This window comes from Lampris incognitus, chromosome 3 (genome assembly GCF_029633865.1).
Source record: "Lampris incognitus isolate fLamInc1 chromosome 3, fLamInc1.hap2, whole genome shotgun sequence".
NCBI classification, from domain to species: domain Eukaryota; kingdom Metazoa; phylum Chordata; class Actinopteri; order Lampriformes; family Lampridae; genus Lampris; species Lampris incognitus.
In genome coordinates this window covers 115,081,485-115,104,358 of record NC_079213.1, presented here as the reverse complement: position 1 = coordinate 115,104,358, position 22,874 = coordinate 115,081,485, and the positions used below count along the sequence as shown (strand labels likewise).

Sequence of the window (22,874 nt, the reverse complement as noted above, 5' to 3'; positions counted from 1 at the left end):
CACCAGATCAAGAGTATGCCCCTTATTATGAGGTGGCTCCTTTACAGATTGTTCAAGATTAAAAGACTCAAAGAGGTTAATAAATCAGTGATTAAGCAAGACGTGGAAGGGCAGCAGATGTATATTAAAATCACCAAGGATAAGAGCTCTGTCGTATCTGCTCACAGTAAAAGAAAGAAGATCAGAAAATTCCTGAATAAAAGTAGTGGTAGTCTTCGGTGGTCTATAGATTAAAATACACAGTATTGGATGGTGGCCATTTATAAGAAAACCCAGAGATTCAAAAGAAGAAAAAGTATTAAGAGAGACAGGAGCATTTTTAACCCCCCCCCTTTTCTCCCCAACTGTACCTGGCCAATTACCCCACTCTTCTGAGCTGTCCCGGTCGCTGCTCCACCCCCTCTGCCGATCCGGGGAGGGCTGCAGACTACCACATGCCTCCTCCCATACATGTGGAGTCACCAGCCGCTTCTTTTCACCTGACAGTGAGGAGTTTCACCAGGGGGACGTAGCGCGTGGGAGGATCACACTTTGCGAGCCAAAGGTTTAATTTGTAGTTTAATGAGCGACTGGGAGGAAACATGTCCCCGCAGTAAAAACACTGAAAAATCCCATCGGCTCTTAGTGAAGACATGAGTCTGCACATTCCATTCAAAGACACGCTGACTCCCAGAATCTGCCCTCATTAAAACTGTGAAGTCATTTGAGGCCTCAAGACCTTTCTAGAAGAAACTACAACACTCCCATGCCTCCTCATAATAAAACTCTCCATGTGTGTGTCTGTGTCTGTGTGTGTGTGTGAGAGAGAGAGCAACAGAGAGAGAGAGCGAGAGAGAGAGAGAGAGAGAGAGAGAGAGAGAGAGAGAGAGAGAGACAGAGACAGAGACAGAGACTGAAAGAGAGCAAGAGAGAGAGAGAGAGCGACCGTGAGAGAGAGAGAGACAGAGACAGAGAGAGAGCAAGGGAGAGAGAGAGAGAGACCGTGAGAGAGAGAGAGAGAGACAGAGACAGAGAGAGAGCAAGGGAGAGAGAGAGAGAGACCGTGAGAGAGAGAGAGAGAGACAGAGACAGAGACAGAGAGAGAGCAAGGGAGAGAGAGAGAGAGACCGTGAGAGAGAGAGAGAGAGAGAGAGAGAGAGAGAGAGAGAGACAGAGACAGAGACAGAGACTGAAAGAGAGCAAGAGAGAGAGAGAGAGAGACCGTGAGAGAGAGAGAGACAGAGACAGAGAGAGAGCAAGGGAGAGAGAGAGAGAGACCGTGAGAGAGAGAGAGAGAGAGAGAGAGACCGTGAGAGAGAGAGAGAGAGACAGAGACAGAGAGAGAGCGAGAGACAGACAGACAGAGCAAGACGAGCAAGAGAAGGTGAGAGAGAAAGGCATCGCCACTTCTATCCATAGTGGAGTTCAGTTCATCTTAGTCCTTCCAGTGTCTCTCATTCATTAACCGATGGCACCACCCGCCTCAGTTCTGCAGCAGAATTCCTGATCAGCATTTTCCCCAGAACAACGATTTGGTCTCACCTGGTTTCATCTGGTCCCATGCTCCTTGCTGCATCTTCGAGGAGAGATGTCCAACATGGTCCACGAATCTGCTGCTGCGTCCTCCACCCGGACCCTAAGAGAAGGAAAAACGTCCCGGAGGGAGAGAGAGACCCCGGCCTCCCCCAGAGGTCGCCGGGGTCGGGGTCGACCTGCTCAGACGGACCGGTTTGAAACTAAAGAAAAGAAGGAGAGACTGGCAGGAAAGAGACCCGGGCCAGCGGAGGAGAAGGACGGGATGGTGAAATGCAGTGTGGTGGACGTGGACAGCGTGATGGAGCATGAAGGCCTGGACCTGCTGGAGACGGAGCAGCAGGATGACGGTGAGTTTTCCCCCTGAAGGAAACATTCCAACCAAAGAGTCTAGATATTTCTGTCTGAGGCCCGTAGTAACGTGCACCTCCTGAGACGGAGAGAAGGACCAGGTCTGTATCATGGTCTGTGTGGACCAAAGAGAACTATGAAGACCAACAGAGAACATGACGGTCGACTTTAAATTAACTGTCCTTCCTCACAGTCAGTGTAATTATCAAACTGTCATATGAATGCCTTCCTCGTGGCCTTGAGAGTGACCTGTTTAAATATGAAAACACATTTAAAACCCATTTCACCACCCTATGATAATCATAAAGCTGCTACAAGCTCTGCTTATTCTTTGTGCTCGTGAGCGTCAGATAATGATTAAAGTCATTAAAGATAAATTAGCAGATGTTCTTCAGACTGAACAGTTGCCCCTAACAAAGTGCCCTTGTGTTGGACTGCTCTGGTTGTGTCCAGGTGTGAAGCAGAGGAATCTGGGAGTGTGTGAGTGGATTCTGGTGGTTCTGGTTCTGGCTCTGGTTCTGCTCTTCCTCCCCATCTCCATCTGGTTCTGCATCAAAGTACGCCTCCAACTCCTCCCATGATGCTCTGCAGCGCTCCCTGCTGCTCACTACAGATGCCGTACGTTCCTCCCTGCCGTTTGAACGGCGTACAGCCTTCATGTCGGTGTGAGCAGGGACGCAACCGGAGCAAGACGCCGCCTCCGGGCGCCGTCTCCAGTCGTCTCACTAGGAGCTCTGAAAACCATCACATAATGCTGTAATCCTCTGACTGACAGCTGTGGTTTTGATTGACAGGTGGTGAGGGAGCATGAGCGGGCAGTGATCTTCAGACTGGGTCACCTGCTGAGGGGCAGAGCCAGAGGACCAGGTGGCTGCTGGTTATTGTAGTCCTTCATTGTAGCTCCCTGAAAAGGAAAGGTGTTCATTAGGCTGCATGTGACTGTTTCTACTGACATGTGACGTGCTAGAGAGCAGCAGTACAATCAGCTTCAGTTCCTCCATCACCACATTATAGATGACCCCCTATCGTGGGGGTCAAAGGTCAAAACTGCAGCACACAGACTGAGCATAGAAGAAAGCACTCATGTCTCGGTGTTTCTGGAGAATAAGAGCTGGAAAAACAGACGAAGGCATCAGAGACAGGAAGCATGTTGTTGCACTTGTCAGCTCTGAGTTCTCTCTCCCTCTTCCTCCCCCCAGGCCTCCTCTTCCACCTCCCCTTCCTGGATGTGTGTCACACTGTGGACATCCGGCTGAAGATGCTTCAGGTTCCGCCTCACTCGGTACTCATCTTTACATTAGATTAGATTAGCTTGTTTTGGGGCGTCCGGGTGGCGCGGTGGTCTATTCCTTGCCTACCAACACGGGTCTCGCCGGTTCAAGTCCCCATGTTACCTCCGGCTTGGCCAGGCGTCCCCACAGACACAACTGGCCGTGTCTGTGGGGACGCCTGTGTTCTGTAAAGTGTCCTTCAGTGCTCTGAAAGGCGCCCACAAATAAAATATATTATTATTATTTATTACTACTACTACTACTGCTGCTGCTGCTATGACTACTACTAGTAGTACTACTAGTACTAGTACTACTACTACTACTACTACCACTACTACTAGTACTACTACTACTGCTGCTGCTGCTGCTATGATTACTACTACTAGTACTACTACTACTACTGCTGCTGCTGCTGCTGCTGCTATGACTACTACTACTAGTACTACTAGTACTACTACTACTACTACTACTACTGCTGCTACTGCTGCTAAAACAACTACCACTACTACTACTACTACTACTGCTGCTACTGCTGCTAAAACAACTACCACTACTACTACTACTACTACTACTACCACCACCACTACTACTACTACTACTCCTACTTTCAGCTGCTCCCGTTAGGGGGCGCCACAGCGGATCATCCGTTTCCATCTCTTCCTGTCTTCTGCATCTTCCTCTGTCACACCAGCCACCTGCATGTCCTCCCTCACCACATCCATAAACCTCCTCTTTGGCCTTCCTCTTCTCCTCTTCCCTGGCAGCTCCATATTCAGCATCCTTCTCCCAGTATACCCAGCATCTCTCCTCCACACATGTCCAAACCATCTCCATCTTGTCTCTCTTGCTTTGTCTCCAAACTGTCCAACCTGAGCTGTCCCTCTAATATACTCCTTCCTAATCCTGTCCTTCTTCATCACTCCCAGTGAAAATCTTATCATCTTCATCTCTGCCACCTCCAGCTCCACCTCCTGTCTTTTCATCAGCACCACTGTCTCCAAACCATACAACATAGCTGGTCTCACCACCATCTTGTAAACCTTCCCTTTAACTCTTGCTGGTACCCTTCTGTCACACATCACTCCTGACACTCTTCTCCACCCACTCCACCCTGCCTGCACTCTCTTCTTCACCTCTCTCCTGCACTCCCTGTTACTTTGGACGGTTGACCCCAAGCATTTAAACTCCTCCGCCTTCGTCACCTCCACTCCTTGCGTCCTCACCATTGCAGGACTTGTGAATAGTATGAGTAGTAAAAGTCCTACTATACATAGCTACATAGGACATACACGGTCGTTATCATAACAGGACTAGTAAGTAACGTGACGAGGTACTGTCAGTAGGCTGACTGGTCTTGTTGTCAGATGTCCTCTTGAGGTGCTGTGTGCATGTTGATGCGTTGTGTTGCCATTCACATGTCTGAACAATAGAGGGCAACATTCAAATGTAAAATACACACCTTTAACAGTGTAAGTGGCACGTTGAGCGGACGACCTTACCAGTATATTTACCACTGTGGTGCACACACACGCACACACACACACAAACACACACACACACGCACACGCACACACACACGCACGCACACGCACACGCACGCACACACCCACCCACCTGTGCCCCCAGGTTGTGAGCAGGGACGTGGTGCGGGTGGAGCTCGGCGCGGTCTGTTATTACCGGATAGAGAACCCACTTCTGTGCAGCTCGTCTCTGGCCGGCGTCACGGCGGTGGTTCGGGCGGTGGTCCAGGGGGCCGTCCGAGACATCCTGGCCCAACAGGACTTCAGCCACATCCTGCTGGACAGGAGGCGGATCGCCCAGGAGGTCCAGCTGGCTGCGGACTCGGTGGTGTGTCGGTGGGGCATCAGGGTGGAGAAGGCGGAGCTGTGAGTGAGGGGGAAATGGCGGGAGGCTCCGCCTGCTTGGGCTTTGTTATGGCGGCTAAACTATAACACGTGTGTTAGCTCGCAGCTTCCCCTCCCCGCTGTCCCTGCTTCAAAACACCCAAGACTCTTCCCATCAGTCATCATTCCCACACTGATGGGGCGGGGGGGGGTCTCCGAGAGAGCGGGGGAGGGGGAGGGGTACTGTGTGAAACCCGCTGAGTCCAGTCTGGGAGTCCTGGACTTGATGTTGTCGTCATCATTGTCATTCTCCCCCAGACTGTGACTCACACGTGTTTCAGCAGCCTCCTAATAACGCCTCCCGGGCAAGCCAATCACAACTCACCTTCCCAGTGACGTCACACCAGACACAGTCAGTCAGGTTTTACATAAAGCTGTCAAGGTGGCGTGGCGGTCTATTCCGTTGCCTAACAACACGGGATCGGCGGTTCGAGTCCCCGTGTTGCCTCCGGCTTGGTCGGGCGTCCCTACAGACACAACGGGCCGTGTCTGCGGGTGGGAAGCCGGATGTGGGTATGTGTCCTGGTCGCTGCACTAGCGCCTCCTCTGGTCGGCCGGGGCGCCTGTTCGGGGGGGAGGGGGAACTGGGGGGAGTAGCGTGATCCTCCCATGCGGTATGTCCCCCTGGTGAAACTCCTCACTGTCAGGTGAGAAGAAGCGGCTGGTGACTCCACATGTATGGGAGGAGGCATGTGGTAGTCTGCAGCCCTCCTGGATCGGCAGAGGGGGTGGAGCAGAGACCGGGACGGCTCGGGAGGGTGGGGTGATTGGCTGGATATAATTGGGGAGAAAAAGGGAGGAACCCCCCCCCCCAAGAAAAAGCTGTGAAGGGAGGGGGCGGGGCCAGTGGTGCTGCCAGCAGGTTCAAGTCATGAATGATGCTGTGTTATGCTAATGAGCCACTCAGCCAGGTTCACTGCAGGGGAAACCAAACTAGTTTTGATGAAGGAGCAACAAGTTTTTCTAGCCCCTTTAAGCCTGGGGTGGAGCAGAGGAAATACAGGTCTTAAAGCAGCTCCTGTACTTGGGGGTCCATGTTAACCACATGGGGTGCATGTCATTCTTTGTCAGGGAGGAGCTCACTGTGCCTGCGGAGCTGCAGCGCCGCCTGACCGCCGAGGCCGAGGGCCGAGCTCTGCTCAAGGTAAGAAAGCTTCCCATCGAACCCGCCAATCAACAACTAACGTTGTCATGAGCAGCATGATTAACACTGTGGTGATGGTTTGGGAGGTGTGGGAATCCTAGATGTGACGTGTCTGTATGTCCACACGTCAGAGTCCGTCTGGAGTTCTGTTCCCGCTCAGCGCTCCGGCGCTCCCTGTTCTGCATGTCACATGATGTAGAGTTTCTCCAGCACCACCTGAAAGAGTTGGGAAGGGGAAAGTGAGTCAGAACGACTTTGAGCTCTTCTCTCCATCCAGGTTGACTTGCTCTCCGCCTCTCTCGCCGCCGCCCAGCCAGGCCTCCTCCGCCTCCTCCACCAACTCCCCGCCATGCTCCTCCCCCTCCCAGCAAACCTCCTCTCCATGACCTCTGACCTCTCGCACCCTCCGCCACCACCACCACCACCACCACCGGCTGTAGAGACACCGGGAGAGGAGCTGCAGACAGACTCACCGATGATGTAACAGACGGGCTCTCAGCTGTTCATTAGGATCAGCTTACGGTAACGTTGATAGATATTGGCCTCCCGTACTCTTCCATCCTACGCGAGCGAAGGGGCAAATAGATCATCTGATTCCGATGACAAAGCAAATTCACAAATTCACCACTCCAAGTTCACCAAAGCTGAAGGCCACACCAAGCCAAGCTGCTTTGCCCCCGGTAGTGAACGGTTCATTCGCCCCTTCGCTGGCATGGGATGGAAGTTAACAGGAGGCCAATATCTATCAACGTTACCGTCACGCATGTCTGGCCGTGCCCTTAGCATAACGATGGGGATTATCACAGACCCTGAGCTGATAATGACCCACATCATGTCCAGGTTAACATTCCTCCATTAGGAAGCCCTGTGTTGTTTGTGTAGAATGTAAAGGACTAGTAAACGTAAATCCATCCACGTGTTGCTAGTTTGTATTGTCGACATCCTAAAATAAAAGTTAGTCCTGTTTCTTTGATAAAGCAGTGTGTTTCTCTCTGTCTGTTGTAACGCCACTAGGGGGCGCCATGCAGTCTGCTCGAAGAGTGATGTGTGACGTCACATAGATTCAATACTTAAAAACTCTTCAATACAGAAGAGCTAAAACACGTGACGATCATGTCAGCTTCCACAGACCACATGGGGGAAAGTTAGTGGGCAGGCAGCCAGTATGGATCAGACCAACAGTGTCCTTTAACAAGCACCTGATGTGATGAGCTGCCATCCCAGTGCTCCCAGTCTTACCAGCCATCCCAGTGCTCCCAGTCTCACCGGCCATCCCAGTGCTCCCAGTCTTACCAGCCATCCCAGTGCTCCCAGTCTTACCGGCCATCCCAGTGCTCCCAGTCTTACCAGCCATCCCAGTGCTCCCAGTCTCACCGGCCATCCCAGTGCTCCCAGTCTTACCGGCCATCCCAGTGCTCCCAGTCTCACCGGCCATCCCAGTGCTCCCAGTCTTACCGGCCATCCCAGTGCTCCCAGTCTTACCGGCCATCCCAGTGCTCCCAGTCTTACCGGCCATCCCAGTGCTCCCAGTCTTACCGGCCATCCCAGTGCTCCCAGTCTTACCGGCCATCCCAGTGCTCCCAGTCTCACCGGCCATCTGCTGAGCCCACGTGACGTCAGAGTGTTTACACAAGACATCCGATTTCTCTGACACCTTCACATAGTTTATGTTAAATCCTCTATGATGAGGACATCCTGATTAAAACTGACTTTCAGAAATAAAAATAACTGAGTTCTATGAGCTCTTTATTTGATATCAAGTTCTACCTTCTGTTTACCATGGCTTTACTTTCCCCAGGTAAGAGCAGCTTGACCAATCAGAAAGGGTATATGCAACCAATCACTGATCATTTTCAGATCCCTGGTAAGAATATAGCTGCATATTTTTATATACTTGACTACTACTACTACTACTACTACTACTACTACTTTCAGCTGCTCCCGTTAGGGGGCGCCACAGTGGATCATCCGTTTCCATCTCTTCCTGTCCTCTGCATCTCCCTCTGTCACACCAGCCACCTGCATGTCCTCCCTCACCACATCCATAAACCTCCTCTTTGGCCTTCCTCTTCTCCTCTTCCCTGGCAGCTCCATATTCAGCATCCTTCTCCCAGTATACCCAGCATCTCTCCTCCACACATGTCCAAACCATCTCCATCTTGTCTCTCTTGCTTTGTCTCCAAACCGTCCAACCTGAGCTGTCCCTCTAATATACTCCTTCCTAATCCTGTCCTTCTTCATCACTCCCAATGAAAATCTTATCATCTTCATCTCTGCCACCTCCAGCTCCACCTCCTGTCTTTTCATCAGCACCACTGTCTCCAAACCATATAACATAGCTGTTAGTCCACAGAGGTGGTATTGTATGAGGAAGTCGGAAGTGGCAGAGAAGTATATAGGAGTGGTGCAGGATATATATGAGGGAGGTGTAGCAGTGGTGAGGTGTGTGGTTGGAATGACAGATGGGTTCAAGGTGGAGGTGGGATTACATCAAGGATCGGCTCTGAGCCCTTTCTTGTTTGCAATGGTGATGGACAGGTTGACTGACGAGATCAGGCAGGAGTCTCTGTGGACTATGATGTTTGTGGATGACATTGTGATCTGTAGCGAGAGTAGGGTGCAGGTGGAGGAGAGCCTGGAGAGGTGGAGGTATGCACTGGAGAGAAGAGGAATGAAAGTCAGTTGGAGCAAGACAAAATACCTATGCGTGAATGAGAGGGAGGACAGTGGAATGGTGAGGATGCAAGGAGTGGAGGTGACAAAGGCGTATGAGTTTAAATACTTGGGGTCAACTGTCCAAAGTAACAGGGAGTGCAGGAGAGAGGTGGAGAAGAGAGTGCAGGCAGGGTGGAGTGGGTGGAGAAGAGTGTCAGGAGTGATTTGTGACAGAAGGGTACCAGCAAGAGTTAAAGGGAAGGTTTACAAAATGGTAGTGAGACCAGCTATGTTATATGGTTTGGAGACAGTGGTGCTGATGAAAAGACAGGAGGTGGAGCTGGAGGTGGCAGAGATGAAGATGATAAGATTTTCACTGGGAGTGATGAAGAAGGACAGGATTAGGAAGGAGTATATTAGAGGGACAGCTCAGGTTGGACAGTTTGGAGACAAAGCAAGAGAGACAAGATGGAGATGGTGTGGACATGTGTGGAGGAGAGATGCTGGGTATACTGGGAGAAGGATGCTGAATATGGAGCTGCCAGGGAAGAGGAGAAGAGGAAGGCCAAAGAGGAGGTTTATGGATGTGGTGAAGGAGGACATGCAGGTGGCTGGTGTGACAGAGGAAGATGCAGAGGACAGGAAGAGATGGAAACAGATGATCCGCTGTGGCGCCCCCTAACGGGAGCAGCCGAAAGTAGCAGTAGTAGTAGTAGTAGTGATAGTAGCAGTAGTGGTAGTAGTAGTGGTAGTAGTGGTAGTAGTAGCAGTAGTAGTAGTAGTAGTGGTAGTAGTAGTAGTAGTGGTAGTGGTAGTAGTAGCAGTAGTAGTAGCGGTAGTAGTAGTGGTAGTGGTAGTGGTAGTAGTAGTAGTGGTAGTAGTAGCAGCAGTAGTAGTAGTAGTGGTAGTAGTAGTGGTAGTAGTGGTAGTAGTAGCAGTAGTAGTAGTGGTAGTAGTAGTAGTAGTGGTAGTGGTAGTAGTAACAGTAGTAGTAGCGGTAGTAGTAGTAGTAGTGGTAGTAGTAGCAGTAGTAGTAGCAGTAGTGGTAGTAGTAGTGGTAGTAGTGGTAGTAGTAGCAGTAGTAGTAGCAGTAGTAGTAGTAGTAGTGGTAGTGGTAGTAGTAGCAGTAGTAGTAGCAGTAGTGGTAGTAGTAGTGGTAGTAGTGGTAGTAGTAGCAGTAGTAGTAGTAGTAGTGGTAGTAGTAGTAGTAGTGGTAGTGGTAGTAGTAGCAGTAGTAGTAGCGGTAGTAGTAGTAGTAGTGGTAGTAGTAGTAGTGGTAGTAGTAGCAGTAGTAGTAGTAGTGATAGTAGCAGTAGTGGTAGTAGTAGTGGTAGTAGTGGTAGTAGTAGCAGTAGTAGTAGTAGTAGTGGTAGTAGTAGTAGTAGTGGTGGTAGTAGTGGTAGTAGTAGCAGTAGTAGTAGCGGTAGTAGTAGTGGTAGTGGTAGTAGTAGTAGTAGTGGTAGTAGTGTATGTATTGTTTTGTTCAAAGAGTCACAGTTAAAATCCTTCACATAAGAAGATTTTCTGTTCTGAGGAAAGTTGTTTTATATTTTGCTGATCTGGAAACTTTCACACACACAAATCCAAAAAAAAAGTTTCCTTGTAAATTCACACAACAACTTTTATTTTTCTGCATGTCCAGACACATCTCACATAGTATGATGTTAGTAGTAACGTTGGATAGGTTTTTGCTATAATCACATCAATTTTGTCATTTTATTCAGCTTGGGCACCCAAAATAACAAAACTTCACCAAAATAAAGCAGTCAATACAAACAAAAGGTTGCCAGTAAAAATAACACCAGTAACTTGGTATTCACAACACACCAACACACCAGTACATGAAGCACGTGTGAGCTCATCAGGACAAAGAAAGACGTCTGTGTGTTTTCTAAGGCTTGCTTTCCCTGCAGCTCCCGTCCATGCAGGAACGGGTAGCTGCAGACCTGTAACACACTAGTGGCTGGTTAAGTAACCATCGTGTTGTCTTCTTTTTTCCATTCTCACAAATATACTGCACGTTGTGTGCTTACTTGTCTTGACAGACTGCATGATACTGAAGAGCACTCTTGGGAAAACACACACACAGACACCCACAGAGACACACACACTTATGTGCACACACCTTAAAGCTCAGAGACATCCCGACAGTCACCACAGCATTGATCAGAGCTTTCCAGATGAGACGAGGTCTCCTGTGAAGCCACAGAGGTGCCAGCCCAGTTCGGTGGGTTCGGTTGTTTCTTGAACTGCCTCTTGCTGCAGACTGCTTTGACTTCAGGACTGATTTTGTGGGCTTCTGAAACTGTTTCTGCAGGTTCTGATGTTTTCTTCATCCCTGAAACATGACGGACAGAGCTTGTCCAGGTTTATTCAACGTGAAGGAGGATGTGAGCTATATCAATGTGCCTTTATTACTATGTTATTAATGTTATTCTTTCTCAAATTTTTACTGACATTTTTAACCTGTCATCGTGTGTGGTTCCACTTTGTTTTAAGAAAACCACCATTGAGCCTGTACCAGTTTTAGATTTCTCGGTTTACACATCACAGACACCCTCACATGGTCTGTCAACACCAAGTCCCTCCTCAAGAAGGCACAGCAGAGACTGTATTTTCTGAGGCGTCTCCAGAGCTTTTATCAGCACAAAAACTCTTACGAACTTTTACGGCAGTACCATGGAGAGGGTGTTGACAGGCTGTGTCACAGTGTGGTTTGGCAACCTGACTGCTCAGGACTGCAGACTGTTTCAAAGGACTGTAAAGACAGCAGCAACAATCATGGTCATGGAGCCATCACACCTTCATTATATTTACACCACCCGCTGCAAAAGGAAAGCCCAAAACATCATGAAGGCCACCAGCCACCCCGCTCATGTTCTGTGCTGATTCCTTCCATCTAAATAAATGTTAGTGGAGCATCAAAACACACCACCTGTTTCAGGAATAGTTTCTTTCAGCAGGCAGTCAGGCTGCTGAACAAGTGGCACATCCATATGCACCATTGTTGCATCATCATGTAATGTATATTGTGTATATAATGTATGAATTCACAGTATCCATAGTATGTTGTTTTTTTGGGATGGTGTCCTTGTGTTCTTTGTCCTAGTGTCCCCTGTGTTAAGGCAGAGAGGGCCAGAGCACAAGAATTTCAGTCTTCTCTACATGGATATGGCGAGGTTAACTAAAACCAGAGCAAAAGAGTTTCATTGTATTCTAAATACACATGACAGTAAAATTGAACTCTTCTAAATACGACTAACTCCAACTGGAGGGAGAGAATGAAGTGATGGGTCCTTGTTTTTATGTGTGTGTGTGTGGGGGGGGGGGGTTAATGAATGTCTTGGTGAAATTGGAGTGAACTGGTGAAGGTATGGTCTGGTTGTATGGACTGTGTATTCTGTACCTGTTTCTAGTAATTTAGTAAAGGACTGTGTAGTGTTTGTGGCGTTGGTAAAGTAAGGCTTCGTGAGTAGTTTTACCTCGTTTGGTATAATGAATGCCTCGTTGGTTCTAGATGGCGCTCCCTTTGGGCTCAGGACTGGGCCGGCCCCGCAGTCGTCGTTTTAAATCCTGGATTTGAACTAGAGCTCCCTGCAGGGCCTCCTCTGCCTTGAGGGCCCGATCCTCAGCATTCTGGATCTGGGCCTCTGCAGCTCTGACACATACATGAACAGACCCACAGTTAAAGAGGCCTAGAGCAACCTCCCATAAACTACATCACCTCTGAAAACGGAAAACTACACGCCAGCGTTAGTCCCTCTGCAGAGAACCAGTGTGTTTCATCTCCAGGCCTCATCACTTTTTATTTCATAATATAGAAGTGGTGCACATTCACACTAAAACTCTCTCACTCTCACACACATGCACACTGACACCCCCCCCACACACACACACTCTCACACGTTTGTAACCACTGTATTCATCAAGCACCTATTTTACAGTTACCAAGTGCAGTGAACCTAGATTACTGGCACATGACTTGTAATATCTTACAATAACATGTCTATGTAAAATGAAATCTCCACTCCAGCTGAGCTTACTGCAGTTCTCTCTGCAGCACCACCACGTTGGTCAGCATGTCAAAGGCAGTCTGAGCATGCTCAGTAGAAGGACTCACAACCAGCTCCTTAGTCTGAAAGACAGACAGACTAAATTAAAAGTTACATTTAGACATCTTAATAAAAGATCAAAAGATGTTTTTCGTTCCGAGAAAACAAGGATCTGACTTTGAGGGATTTCATGACATATAACTGGACTTCCTCACAGGGAGGCCAGTCAGTGGAAATTGGCAAGATCACCTCCAGGACCATCACACTGAGCACCGGCGCTCCACAGGGCTGTGTGCTCAGTCCACTCTTGTTCACCCTGCTGACTCACGACTGCACAGCGTCATCCACCTCCAACCTCGTTATAAAGTTTACTGATGATACCACAGTGGTAGGTCTCATCAACAACAACGATGAATCATCATACAGAGTAGAGGTGGATCAACTGATGGTGAGGTGCAAAAACAACAATCTCTCCCTAAATATAGAAAAAACTAAGGAGGTTAGCACTGACTTTAGATAGACCAGTGCCCGCCATACCCCTCTGACCATAGATGGTATGGATGTGGAGACAGTCAGCAGTGATAAGTTCCTGGGAGTTCACAGCACAGAGGACCTCTCCTGGTCCTCACATGTCAATGCGCTCTCCAATAAGGCCCAGCAGCGTCTTCACTTCCTGTGGCGTCTGAAGAAGGTGAGTCTCCCCCCCACCCATCCTCATCACATTCTACAGAGGCACCATAGAGAGCATCCTGGCCAACTGTATCACTGTCTGGCATGGGACCTGCAAGACCTCCCGACCCCAGATCCCTACAGCGGATAGTGAAGACAGCTGGAAAGATCATAGGAACTGCTCTGCCATCCATCCAGGCCATCTATGATGCACGGTGCACCCGGAAGGCTCTCAGCATCGTGAAGGACCCCACCCACCCTTCCCACATCCACTTCATCCTCCTACCCTTTGGCAGGAGGTACCGAAGTATCCGTGCTGCCTCCACTAGACTACTCAACAGTTTCATTCCTCAGACTGAGGTTCCTCAGCAGCCTGAACACTTAAGACCTTCTACACAATGACTTTTTGACCTTCTTACTCACTGTGCGTGTCAGGTGTGCTTGTGGTGTTTAGGTCTGTGAAGTAATTATTGTTTTTAATGCACTTTTTTTTAATATTTATTGCATGTTATTTGTTTTTAAGTGGCACTGTGGTCTGTGTGAAACGTAATCTCGTTGCCCTGTATGTATGAGACATGCATATGAGGCAGTGACCGTAAAAGCAGTCTAACATGTTAATCAATCCATCTGCGTCTGCTAACATAGTATAGCATGTTAAACCTACTGCTTGTCATTTCATTTGTCTACATTTGCTGTGCCGTGCATTTTAATGAATAGAGAAAGTCACTGAAACTAGCAGGTCAAAGGTCAGACTCCCTCTGGAGCCACATATGACAAATGTACAGTGAGTTGCTGTGGTTGTGTGTGAATGAATGTCCTCTTCATTTAACTTTCTGACCCCTTCCAGCTGAACTCTGCTCTCGCCCAGGGTCTTCTCTGTGATGTGTCCGTCGTAACCAATCAGCTCCATGACAGGGCCTGCCTGTGACCCCGCCTCCTCCTCCTTCTCCTCTTCCTCCTCTTCCTCCTCCTGGCCCACCAGCTTCCCCTGCAGACAAACGACAGCAATGTTTCTGATCACTCAGGCTCAAATCAAACAAAACCATTCAAGTTACCCTTCTGCAAACAGACCACATCTTGAGGAAAACCTGTGTTAAAACATCAGGCTGACTAGATGACGTAATAGAGTGACAGAGTAAATGCAATAGCACATAAAGTTGAAGAGTAAATGACGAGAAAAAAATCAAACAGAAAAAAGAGGGTTGGTATTTTGCTGTTGGCTTGTGTTTCTGGTCATGGATCAGCGTCCATGGATCAGCAGCCATGTTGTTGTTCCAGTTTGTCCTAGAAGCAGCAAACAGACAGCAGTGTGCCAGCACGTTATGATGTCCTGCGTGTTGTTAGAAACCTTACAGAGAATCATTCCAGCTGGTCTCACACATTATTCTGTCCAGAGAAATGAGTTCCTCTCTGATCTCTGACTCTCTCACTCCCAAGGACTCATGGGACATGGGTGTTGGACCAGCTGATGTATTTGACTATAGTCATGTAATCTTATTTTATCCATTTCTGGCAATTTCACATCATTTCCCGACATCTATCAAGCATGTCAAGACATTTCCTCTTCTTTTTTTTGGGAGTCCCCCCCTTTTTTTTTTTCTTTCTCCCCAACTGTATCCGGCCAATAACCCCACTCTTCCAAGCTGTCCCGGTCTCTGCTCCACCCCTCTGCTGATCCAGGAGGGCTGCAGACTACCACATGTCTCCTCCCATACATGTGGAGTCACCAGCCACTTCTTTTCACCTGACAGTGAGGAGTTTCACCAGGGGGACGTAGCACATGGGTGGTTCACGCTATTCCCCCCAGTTCCTCCTCCCCCTTGAACAGGCGCCCCGACTGACCAGAGGAGGCGCTAGTGCAGCAACCAGGACACATACCCACATCTGGCTTCCCACCCGCAGACACGGCGAATTGTGTCTGTAGGGACGCTCAACCAAGCCGGAGGTAATATAGGGAGATTTGAACCGCTGTTGCCCATGTTGGTAGGCAACGGAATAGACCGCCACGCCACCCGGACGCCCGTCAGTTTCTTTTAAAGAAAATAACTGAAATCAGTTTCTTTCTAATTATTCCACAGCCTCCTCTTCTCCCCATGAAGAAGACAAGGCGTATTTGTTGGGTCTGAGCAGTTATTAAATATGCTACCCAGACTGGCTGCCAGACTGACAGCTGAGCTGTGCCTTGGCTGGGCTTGTGCCGACAATGGGTTGAAGATGACTGGTTGGAGCAGCTGGAGCATTCAAATGCTCCTGGTTATGACATCACCAGCAATGCAAAACCAAAACGGTTTGTAAACCTATGTGATGTTTACATACATGAACTAGGATGAAGATGTTTTCACTTTCTCCGAGGACGTGCTCATGAGCCTACTGATGGACAGCAAGGGAAGACCAATCATTAGAACAGGACTAATTAACATGATGTTTACATACATGAACTAGGATGAAGATGTTTTCACTTTCTCAGAGGACGTGCTCATGAGCCTACTGATGGACAGCAAGGGAAGACCAATCATTAGAACAGGACTAATTAACATGATGTTTACATACATGAACTAGGATGAAGATGTTTTCACTTTCTCAGAGGACGTGCTCATGAGCCTACTGATGGACAGCAAGGGAAGACCAATCATTAGAACAGGACTAATTAACATGATGTTTACATACATGAACTAGGATGAAGATGTTTTCACTTTCTCAGAGGACGTGCTCATGAGCCTACTGATGGACAGCAAGGGAAGACCAATCATTAGAACAGGACTAATTAACATGCAGAAGCTCAGCTGTGATGACCTCTGAATGCTCTGTCAGGGTCTCATCTCTGATCTCCTCCTCTTCATCAGGCTCTGCTGTCACCTTCACCTCCACCTACAACACACACACACACACAGCAATATGCTATACCTTCTGTCAGAAAGAGTAGATGTTATATTCTTGAAGCAGAGTCATATAACGTGGTACGATGAGGATCTAATAATATGGTAACGATCACAGATGAACAGACTCGCTAGCCAGTTGGCTAACGGCTTGGACCCTTTATTCGACTGGTTAACATAGTCGCCTGTGGTGCGGGAGACCCGGGTTCGCATCCCGGCTGCGGTGGTTCCCGGGCTGCCTCCTGAATTCGCTGCAGTGTAATAATGATTATATACACAATAACTACAATTCTCACCACAGACTCCACACAGGTTGTTTGGGAGGGCGGGATGGAGGGGGCACCAGGCTGAGTGGAGGGCGGGATGTCAGGGGAGGAGACGGGACCAGGCTGGTTGACAGACAGCTCTACAGGACTGCCCTTCAATTCTGACAGCAGGAGAAGACAGGACTCCACCCAGTCAGCACACATCCTCTGAGGAGTAAATCCAGAAACACCAGAGGAAACACCAGGGTTGTCAGCACAGCAAACACACATACACTGAACTGTCACAACACACACACACACACACACACGCACAACACATGCACAAAAACCCATCAACACATCCACAATAACACACAAAAACAGGTACATTTGTGCACATGTATACACACACAAAGAAAGACACACAAGTAGAAATAAATATAAGTAATTATCCACACTGAATTTGGGAAATTCTCTTTTGAGTTTGCTGTGTTATTGTGTGTGTGTGTGTGTGTGTGTGTGTGTGTGTGTGTGTGTGTGTGTGTCTGTGTCTGTGTGTGTTGTGACAGAGTGTGTACCTGTAACATGTTGTTTTGATGGACTGTGCTATCAGTTGCATCCTCTCTCTGCTGTTTCTGGATCTGCTCTTCCAGGATCAGCTGACAGGAGCTGGAGGGAAAAAGAAGCACGCCACCGTCACTGACCTGACCCCCATCACACGCCACGTCCAGCAGCAACATGCCTTTCCTGTCAGAGACATCCCCAGAAAAGTTAGGAGATGGAGTGGATTGTTCACTTGAAGTTCTGGTTCCTGATTTGATTCAGAATCAGACAGGAGTCCTGCAGAAAGTTGAATTGGGACTTCAAACAGTCCAGCTCAGAGTTGGACTCAGAATACCACCTTAGATGAGGAACATGTCTCTGACAACACATGACGTGATGACCTGAACACAAGACGACCCACTGGGACTGTTTGGAGAATTATTTTCTACAGATCCTCTACGATCAAAGAGACATCTTACGAAGGGAGGCCAACAGCACATCCCAAAATACAATCTTTAGATGGATCTGGCTCGTTTGGACCGAGGCCATGTGCTCACAACATCAAGGACTCTGCAATTTACATGAATAATAGTTTGTGTTTTGTTTTGGGGTTTTTTTTGGGGGGGGGATTGGGATTCCCCCCCCCACTTTTTCTCTCCAATTGTATCCGGCCAATTACCTCACTCTTCTGAGCTGTCCCGGTCGCTGCTCCACCCCATCTGCCGATCCGGGGAGGGCTGCAGACTACCACATGCCTCCTCCCATACATATGGAGTCACCAGCCGCTTCTTTTCACCTGACAGTGAGGAGTTTCACCAGGGGGATGTAGTGCGTGGGAGGATCACACTATCCCCCCCAGTCCCCCCCCCCAAACAGGCGCCCCGACCTACCAGAGCAGGTGCTAGTGTAGCGACGAGGACACATACCCACATCCGACTTCCCACCCGCAGACACGGCCAATTGTGTCTGTAGGGACGCCCGACCAAGCCAGAGGTAACATGGGGATTCGAACCAGCGATCCCCGTGTTGGTAGGCAACGGAACAGACCACCATGCCCCCCAGACACCCCTTAATTTTTATTTAAGAGCTGGAGTTTTTAAAGGTAACTTTTGGAGTACTATAGGAGAGGACAAAGTAAGCTAGGCTGGTAGTTTGCTTTTTTTTCCTGATGGGGGAAGGGTGGTCAGAGGGCCAAGGTTAACGAGTCAAGGTTCACTACTGATCTTAACTTATTTGTGGGCTCACAGTGACCGCTGAGGAGCAGCTTCAGTGTTTTGCATTGGGACACTTCAACAGCGGATGGTGTTTCAGTGGTTTCTCTGAACATAACCCTGTTACCTGGTGATGGACTTGGAGAAGCGGTCCAGTGTCTGGGACAGCGTTCTGGCATCCTCCTCAAGCTTCTCCACAGAGAGCTCAGTGAGGAGATGCTCGGGCCCTGGGCCCTCCAGCAGAACCTGTTCCTGGTCCTCGCTGTGGTTTGGTACCAGTAGAAATAGCAGGTCTACCATCCAGCAGGTCAGCGCCGTATTGATAGAACTCACCTGAGAGGAAGAAAATTAAAAAAATTGTAACTGGCAACATACCCCCCAGGGGTGTCCGAGGGGGGGGGGTGAGCACCTTGGCTGGATGGACACAGCAGCTCTAGACCAAGGCGATGAACAAACAAACAACAAGCAACCAGTGTGCATGTGGCAAGATCTGCAAGAACGAACGGGGCTTAGAGACCAACCAATCGAGTAGGAAGTGTTTGCTGGGGACAGGAGCAACACAAGGCACAGGTATCCAACCTGGTGAGATGCAGGAGCAGCCAGGCCCAGAGTCACCCCACAGTGCCCAGGACCTCCAGGTGTTGTAAATTACTCTCTCCAAAATCAAGTCCAAGAGGAGACGGATCAAGTGGCCAACAGCTAACATGTTAACACTGTGGAAGCGGTTTGATAGCAATGTAGACCAAATTCTGGAGGCCCCTGTGAGGGGCCACATTGACAGGAAACTTCAAGCCATGACAACGATCATTGTGAGCATCACATCTGAGCAGTTTGGAGAGGAGGAGAAGAAAGGTGCCAAAGGACCCAACTCAAAGAACCAAAGAAAGGTGAGGCATCAGGCAGGAGATGAAGACCCTAAAGCGCAGGCAGGAGAAGAGGAGCGTGTTGGCCTGGCTCAGCTGACATGCATCTTAAGGAAGAGGATCAGGGAGAGAAAGGAGCAAATGTGTCAGTACTCACCTCTTCTCTGATTCGGGTGTTCTCACTGTCAAAGAAGTTGGACTGACTGCTGTTAAATTCCCTCATGGTGTCAAACACATCCTCCATCGCTATCCTGTCTCACACACACACACACACACACACACACACACACACACAGGGTTGAGTATCTGCAGTGGGTTATTAATTTCCACTGGAGAAAAAGATATTCAGCTTTTATCATTCATTTTCTTACAAATCCTCTTTTTAAATGAAAGCCAAGGTTGATGAATGAATTCTGGTCAGACAGTTTAACGTGATGATTTGCAGCCTGCGGCCCACTCATTCTATCCGGTATCAACCAGCCTCCGGTTTGGCCATTCAACACGAAGATTAGGTGAATCTGGACTCATCCACCATGTCACCAAAAGCTTTCTGACAGGTTCCCATGTTCTCTTCTTACTTGTTGTGTTTCCGGTTTTTGATCTTCTCCTTCTCTAGTTGTGAGTTGGAGATGTTCTGCAGGACATCCTCAGTCAGATTCTGCCAACCTTGGAGATCTCTCTCAAGCTTCAGCCAGTCAGAAACAAGCATGCTGCCCGGCCGGCCAATCACTGTCCTCAGCTTATTCACCCAGGAGTCCATGGGCCGGACCAGAGCCATGATCCGTTTGTGGATCCCTGAAACACCAGAGACAACTCTGACCTTTTCGGCCCAGGACAATGCTGAACCAGGAAACCTCCATAAAGGTTCGCCTCTTCATCATGTCACAGAACACTCTGCTTTGGTGAGTTCACACAAAGGGCCGGTTTCACAGACTGGGCTTAAATCAAGCCAGGATCAGTCCCTAATCCATACTAGTTAAACCAGGACATTTAGGTAGCCTCCCTGAACGTATCGTACATTTGGTTTAGTTAGTCGAAGACTACGGAGTCCTGGAGTAAGATAGGTAAGTCTAAATGAGAGCACCTGGGTTACACCTCAGCAGGTTAAGTATGAGCACATGCTGTTCGTCTCATGGTGCGCATAAAAACCCGGAGTGGAATCGAAAACACAATTTAATGGTGTGAATCCTGAGACAGAACAATGGCAGAGGCAAAAATAATTCGTTTAAAAAACTTTAGTGAGTATGAAAAAACGCTACTAAAACAAATGTTATCAAACATCCAGGTATTGAAAGTAAAACCCATGCTGCTACTACTGCTGCTGCTGCTGCTGAGCAACAGAAAAGGAAGGCTTGGGCCACAATGTGCAGTGAACTCAATGCAAATGAAAACGTAACCACAAGAACAGTACAACAACTTCAGGTGAGAAATCTAAATTATTATCAGTATTCCACATTTATCATATTCATAGTTTTGACATTACTAATATTGAATGATATCTGACTTTAGACTCTGTGGAAGAACATTAAACTGGCTTTAAAAAGAGAAAATGCAAAGACCAGAAGAGAGAGATTTAATACTGCTGGTGGATGTGGTGTTCCCAACACAGAATATTAACCAGTGTGGGTTGGTTGGTTTTGAATGAGCACATTCAAATGTGATTGGTGCTGAATGAGGTGGAGGTCAGCTATTGGTTGTTCCTGAAGAGTATATAAGGCAGAATCGCCACCAGGGCGCTCTCTTGGTACTTCGCTCTACTCGGGATAGCTAGGTTGTTACAGTGTAATAATAAATATACTACGTTACTGTCATAAGTCTGCCGTGTGCACTTTCCAGTTATCTACTTAAACAGTTTAGAACAGTATTAGTGTTTCATACACCACAGTGGACCACCAAAACAAGACAAGGCTGATGAATTGAGTGACTTGCTGTCTGGAATTACTGAACCCCAGCAACCTCTGGATGGTATACCAGACGTTGACCATTTGGATAGTTCAGATGGAGAACTGAGCACAAATGGTAAATATACCAAAGAAAGTAAATTGGTTACTTCCTTTAGTAAATGTATTACACTGACTGTGTCGATCTTTATTCTCCTTCCGTTCTATGGACCATATGAGTTTATTTGTGCTTCTAACAGTGTTGTTTTTCCAGAGGAAAGGAATCTGAGCAGTGTGGAAGAGCCTGCAGCATCCAGTGCGTGTGGGCCCTCTACATCTACTATAACGTCCTTAAGAGAAGATGCTGCTGCCACCTCTCAACAGAGAACAAAAAGATGACCACGCATGAAAAGTTAGCCAGCGAATATCATGAGCATGAAATGAAATATCTGAAGGAAGAACATGAAATGAAAATGAGAATTCTACAGGTGGAATTGGATATGAAGTTGGAAGAGAGAGCTATCCAAAATAGATACAGTAATGAGACAATTGTGATTGCCAGTCATGATGAACAATATACGTAAAAATAAATAAATGTTTTGTCATTTGCATATTCATGAGTTTGAGTATTTTAATCGCCACAAACTACATTTTAAACCAGCTTTGGTTTAGTCACTCATTTAATTTGCTGCACACCATGTACAGAAAAACATTATCCAAGCAAAAATAGGCCATAATGAGTACGTTCCATATTTAAATGCATCTCATGTAACCGAAGTGCTGCAATGTGAAAGCAGCTCTGCATGCAAGTCCTCTTTGGTCATTCCCTGCCTCAGCCATGGGCATCTCTGTTTGATCCTGGTCTTCCATTGGAGGATCAGGACAGCAATGCTGCCTCAGGTAGTTGTGGAGCACAGCTGTAGCAATGATCACCTTGCAGCATCTTCTTGGCTCAAAACTAAGTGTATTGTGTAAACACTGGAATCGATTTTTCCATACACCAAACATACGCTCGACCAGCCCTCTAGTGCGGATATGAGCTCTGTTGTATCTTTGCTGCTCAGCTGTTGTGGGATTTATGTATGGGGTTAATAAAAAGATACTCTGACCATACCCACTGTCACCAAGGAGTAGTCCACTATGTTGTCCTCTCTGAAACTGAGCACACAATGAAGAGTTGAGAAAAATCCTTGAATCATGAGTTGCACCTTTCCAACGGGCAACAATGTTAGAAAACTCTAAATTAGGAGTGCATACACCCTGAACATTGATGGAAAACCAGTTCTTGCAGTTCCTGTACTCCTCAGCATCAGGAGTTGATGGACACTTGATGGGAACATGACATCCATCTATACAGCCAATCACTCCTGGGAAGTGCCCATATTCATAGAATTGCACTTTATAGTTGGCTTGGCCAGGAGCATCAGGAAACTTGATGTAAATATTCCTCAGTTCACAAATGGCCCTACAGACTTTGTGAACTATTCTACACACAGTTGCTTCACTGGCACCACATAAATCACCAGTTTCACGATGAAACATTCCAGAAGCCAGAAATCTCAAAGAGATCAGAACTTGGAGAGAACTAGGTAACGGCCTTCCTCTTTGAGACAGAGGAAAGTCTAGGATCAAGCAAAGATATGATCTGCAGCGCATTTTCTTTATACATACGAAAGCGGTCTTGAAAAGTTATTTCAT

At 47.9% G+C, this 22,874-nt stretch overlaps 2 protein-coding genes across 2 annotated transcripts in view; one reads left to right on the top strand and one right to left on the bottom strand.

Moving 5' to 3' along the window:
* Positions 1 to 1,576: 1,576 nt before the first annotated feature.
* nphs2 (NPHS2 stomatin family member, podocin) lies at positions 1,577 to 12,025 on the top strand. The gene is made up of 8 exons (XM_056276939.1): positions 1,577 to 1,862; positions 2,317 to 2,420; positions 2,658 to 2,730; positions 3,063 to 3,145; positions 4,761 to 5,020; positions 6,110 to 6,182; positions 6,460 to 6,581; positions 11,947 to 12,025. Exons 1-8 carry the CDS (start codon positions 1,577 to 1,579, stop codon positions 12,023 to 12,025), a joined length of 1,080 nt encoding a protein of 359 aa, XP_056132914.1.
* A 299-nt stretch (positions 12,026 to 12,324) lies between these two features.
* Positions 12,325 to 22,874, bottom strand: part of axdnd1 (axonemal dynein light chain domain containing 1) — a 34,929-nt gene continuing 24,379 nt past the window's right edge. Inside the window, exons 16-24 of the mRNA XM_056276938.1 lie at positions 19,875 to 20,091; positions 19,454 to 19,547; positions 18,561 to 18,766; positions 17,258 to 17,348; positions 16,731 to 16,907; positions 16,352 to 16,426; positions 14,397 to 14,546; positions 12,881 to 12,972; positions 12,325 to 12,495 (exon numbers count right to left, since the gene is read on the bottom strand). Coding sequence (XP_056132913.1) covers positions 12,351 to 12,495; positions 12,881 to 12,972; positions 14,397 to 14,546; positions 16,352 to 16,426; positions 16,731 to 16,907; positions 17,258 to 17,348; positions 18,561 to 18,766; positions 19,454 to 19,547; positions 19,875 to 20,091 — 1,247 coding nt within the window. The 3' untranslated portion in view covers positions 12,325 to 12,350. The remainder of the gene's footprint in view (positions 12,496 to 12,880; positions 12,973 to 14,396; positions 14,547 to 16,351; positions 16,427 to 16,730; positions 16,908 to 17,257; positions 17,349 to 18,560; positions 18,767 to 19,453; positions 19,548 to 19,874; positions 20,092 to 22,874) is intronic.

What these genes read in the sequence shown, in the direction of transcription:
- nphs2 (XM_056276939.1), top strand. Translation starts at nt 1,577, where the DNA reads ATGGTCCACGAATCTGCTGCTGCGTCCTCCACCCGGACCCTAAGAGAA. An exon ending in AGGGTGGAGAAGGCGGAGCT is followed by an intron (nt 5,021 to 6,109) that starts GTGAGTGAGGGG and finishes ATTCTTTGTCAG; the next exon opens with GGAGGAGCTCACTGTGCCTG. An exon ending in TCCATGACCTCTGACCTCTC is followed by an intron (nt 6,582 to 11,946) that starts GCACCCTCCGCC and finishes TCTTTGTCCTAG; the next exon opens with TGTCCCCTGTGTTAAGGCAG.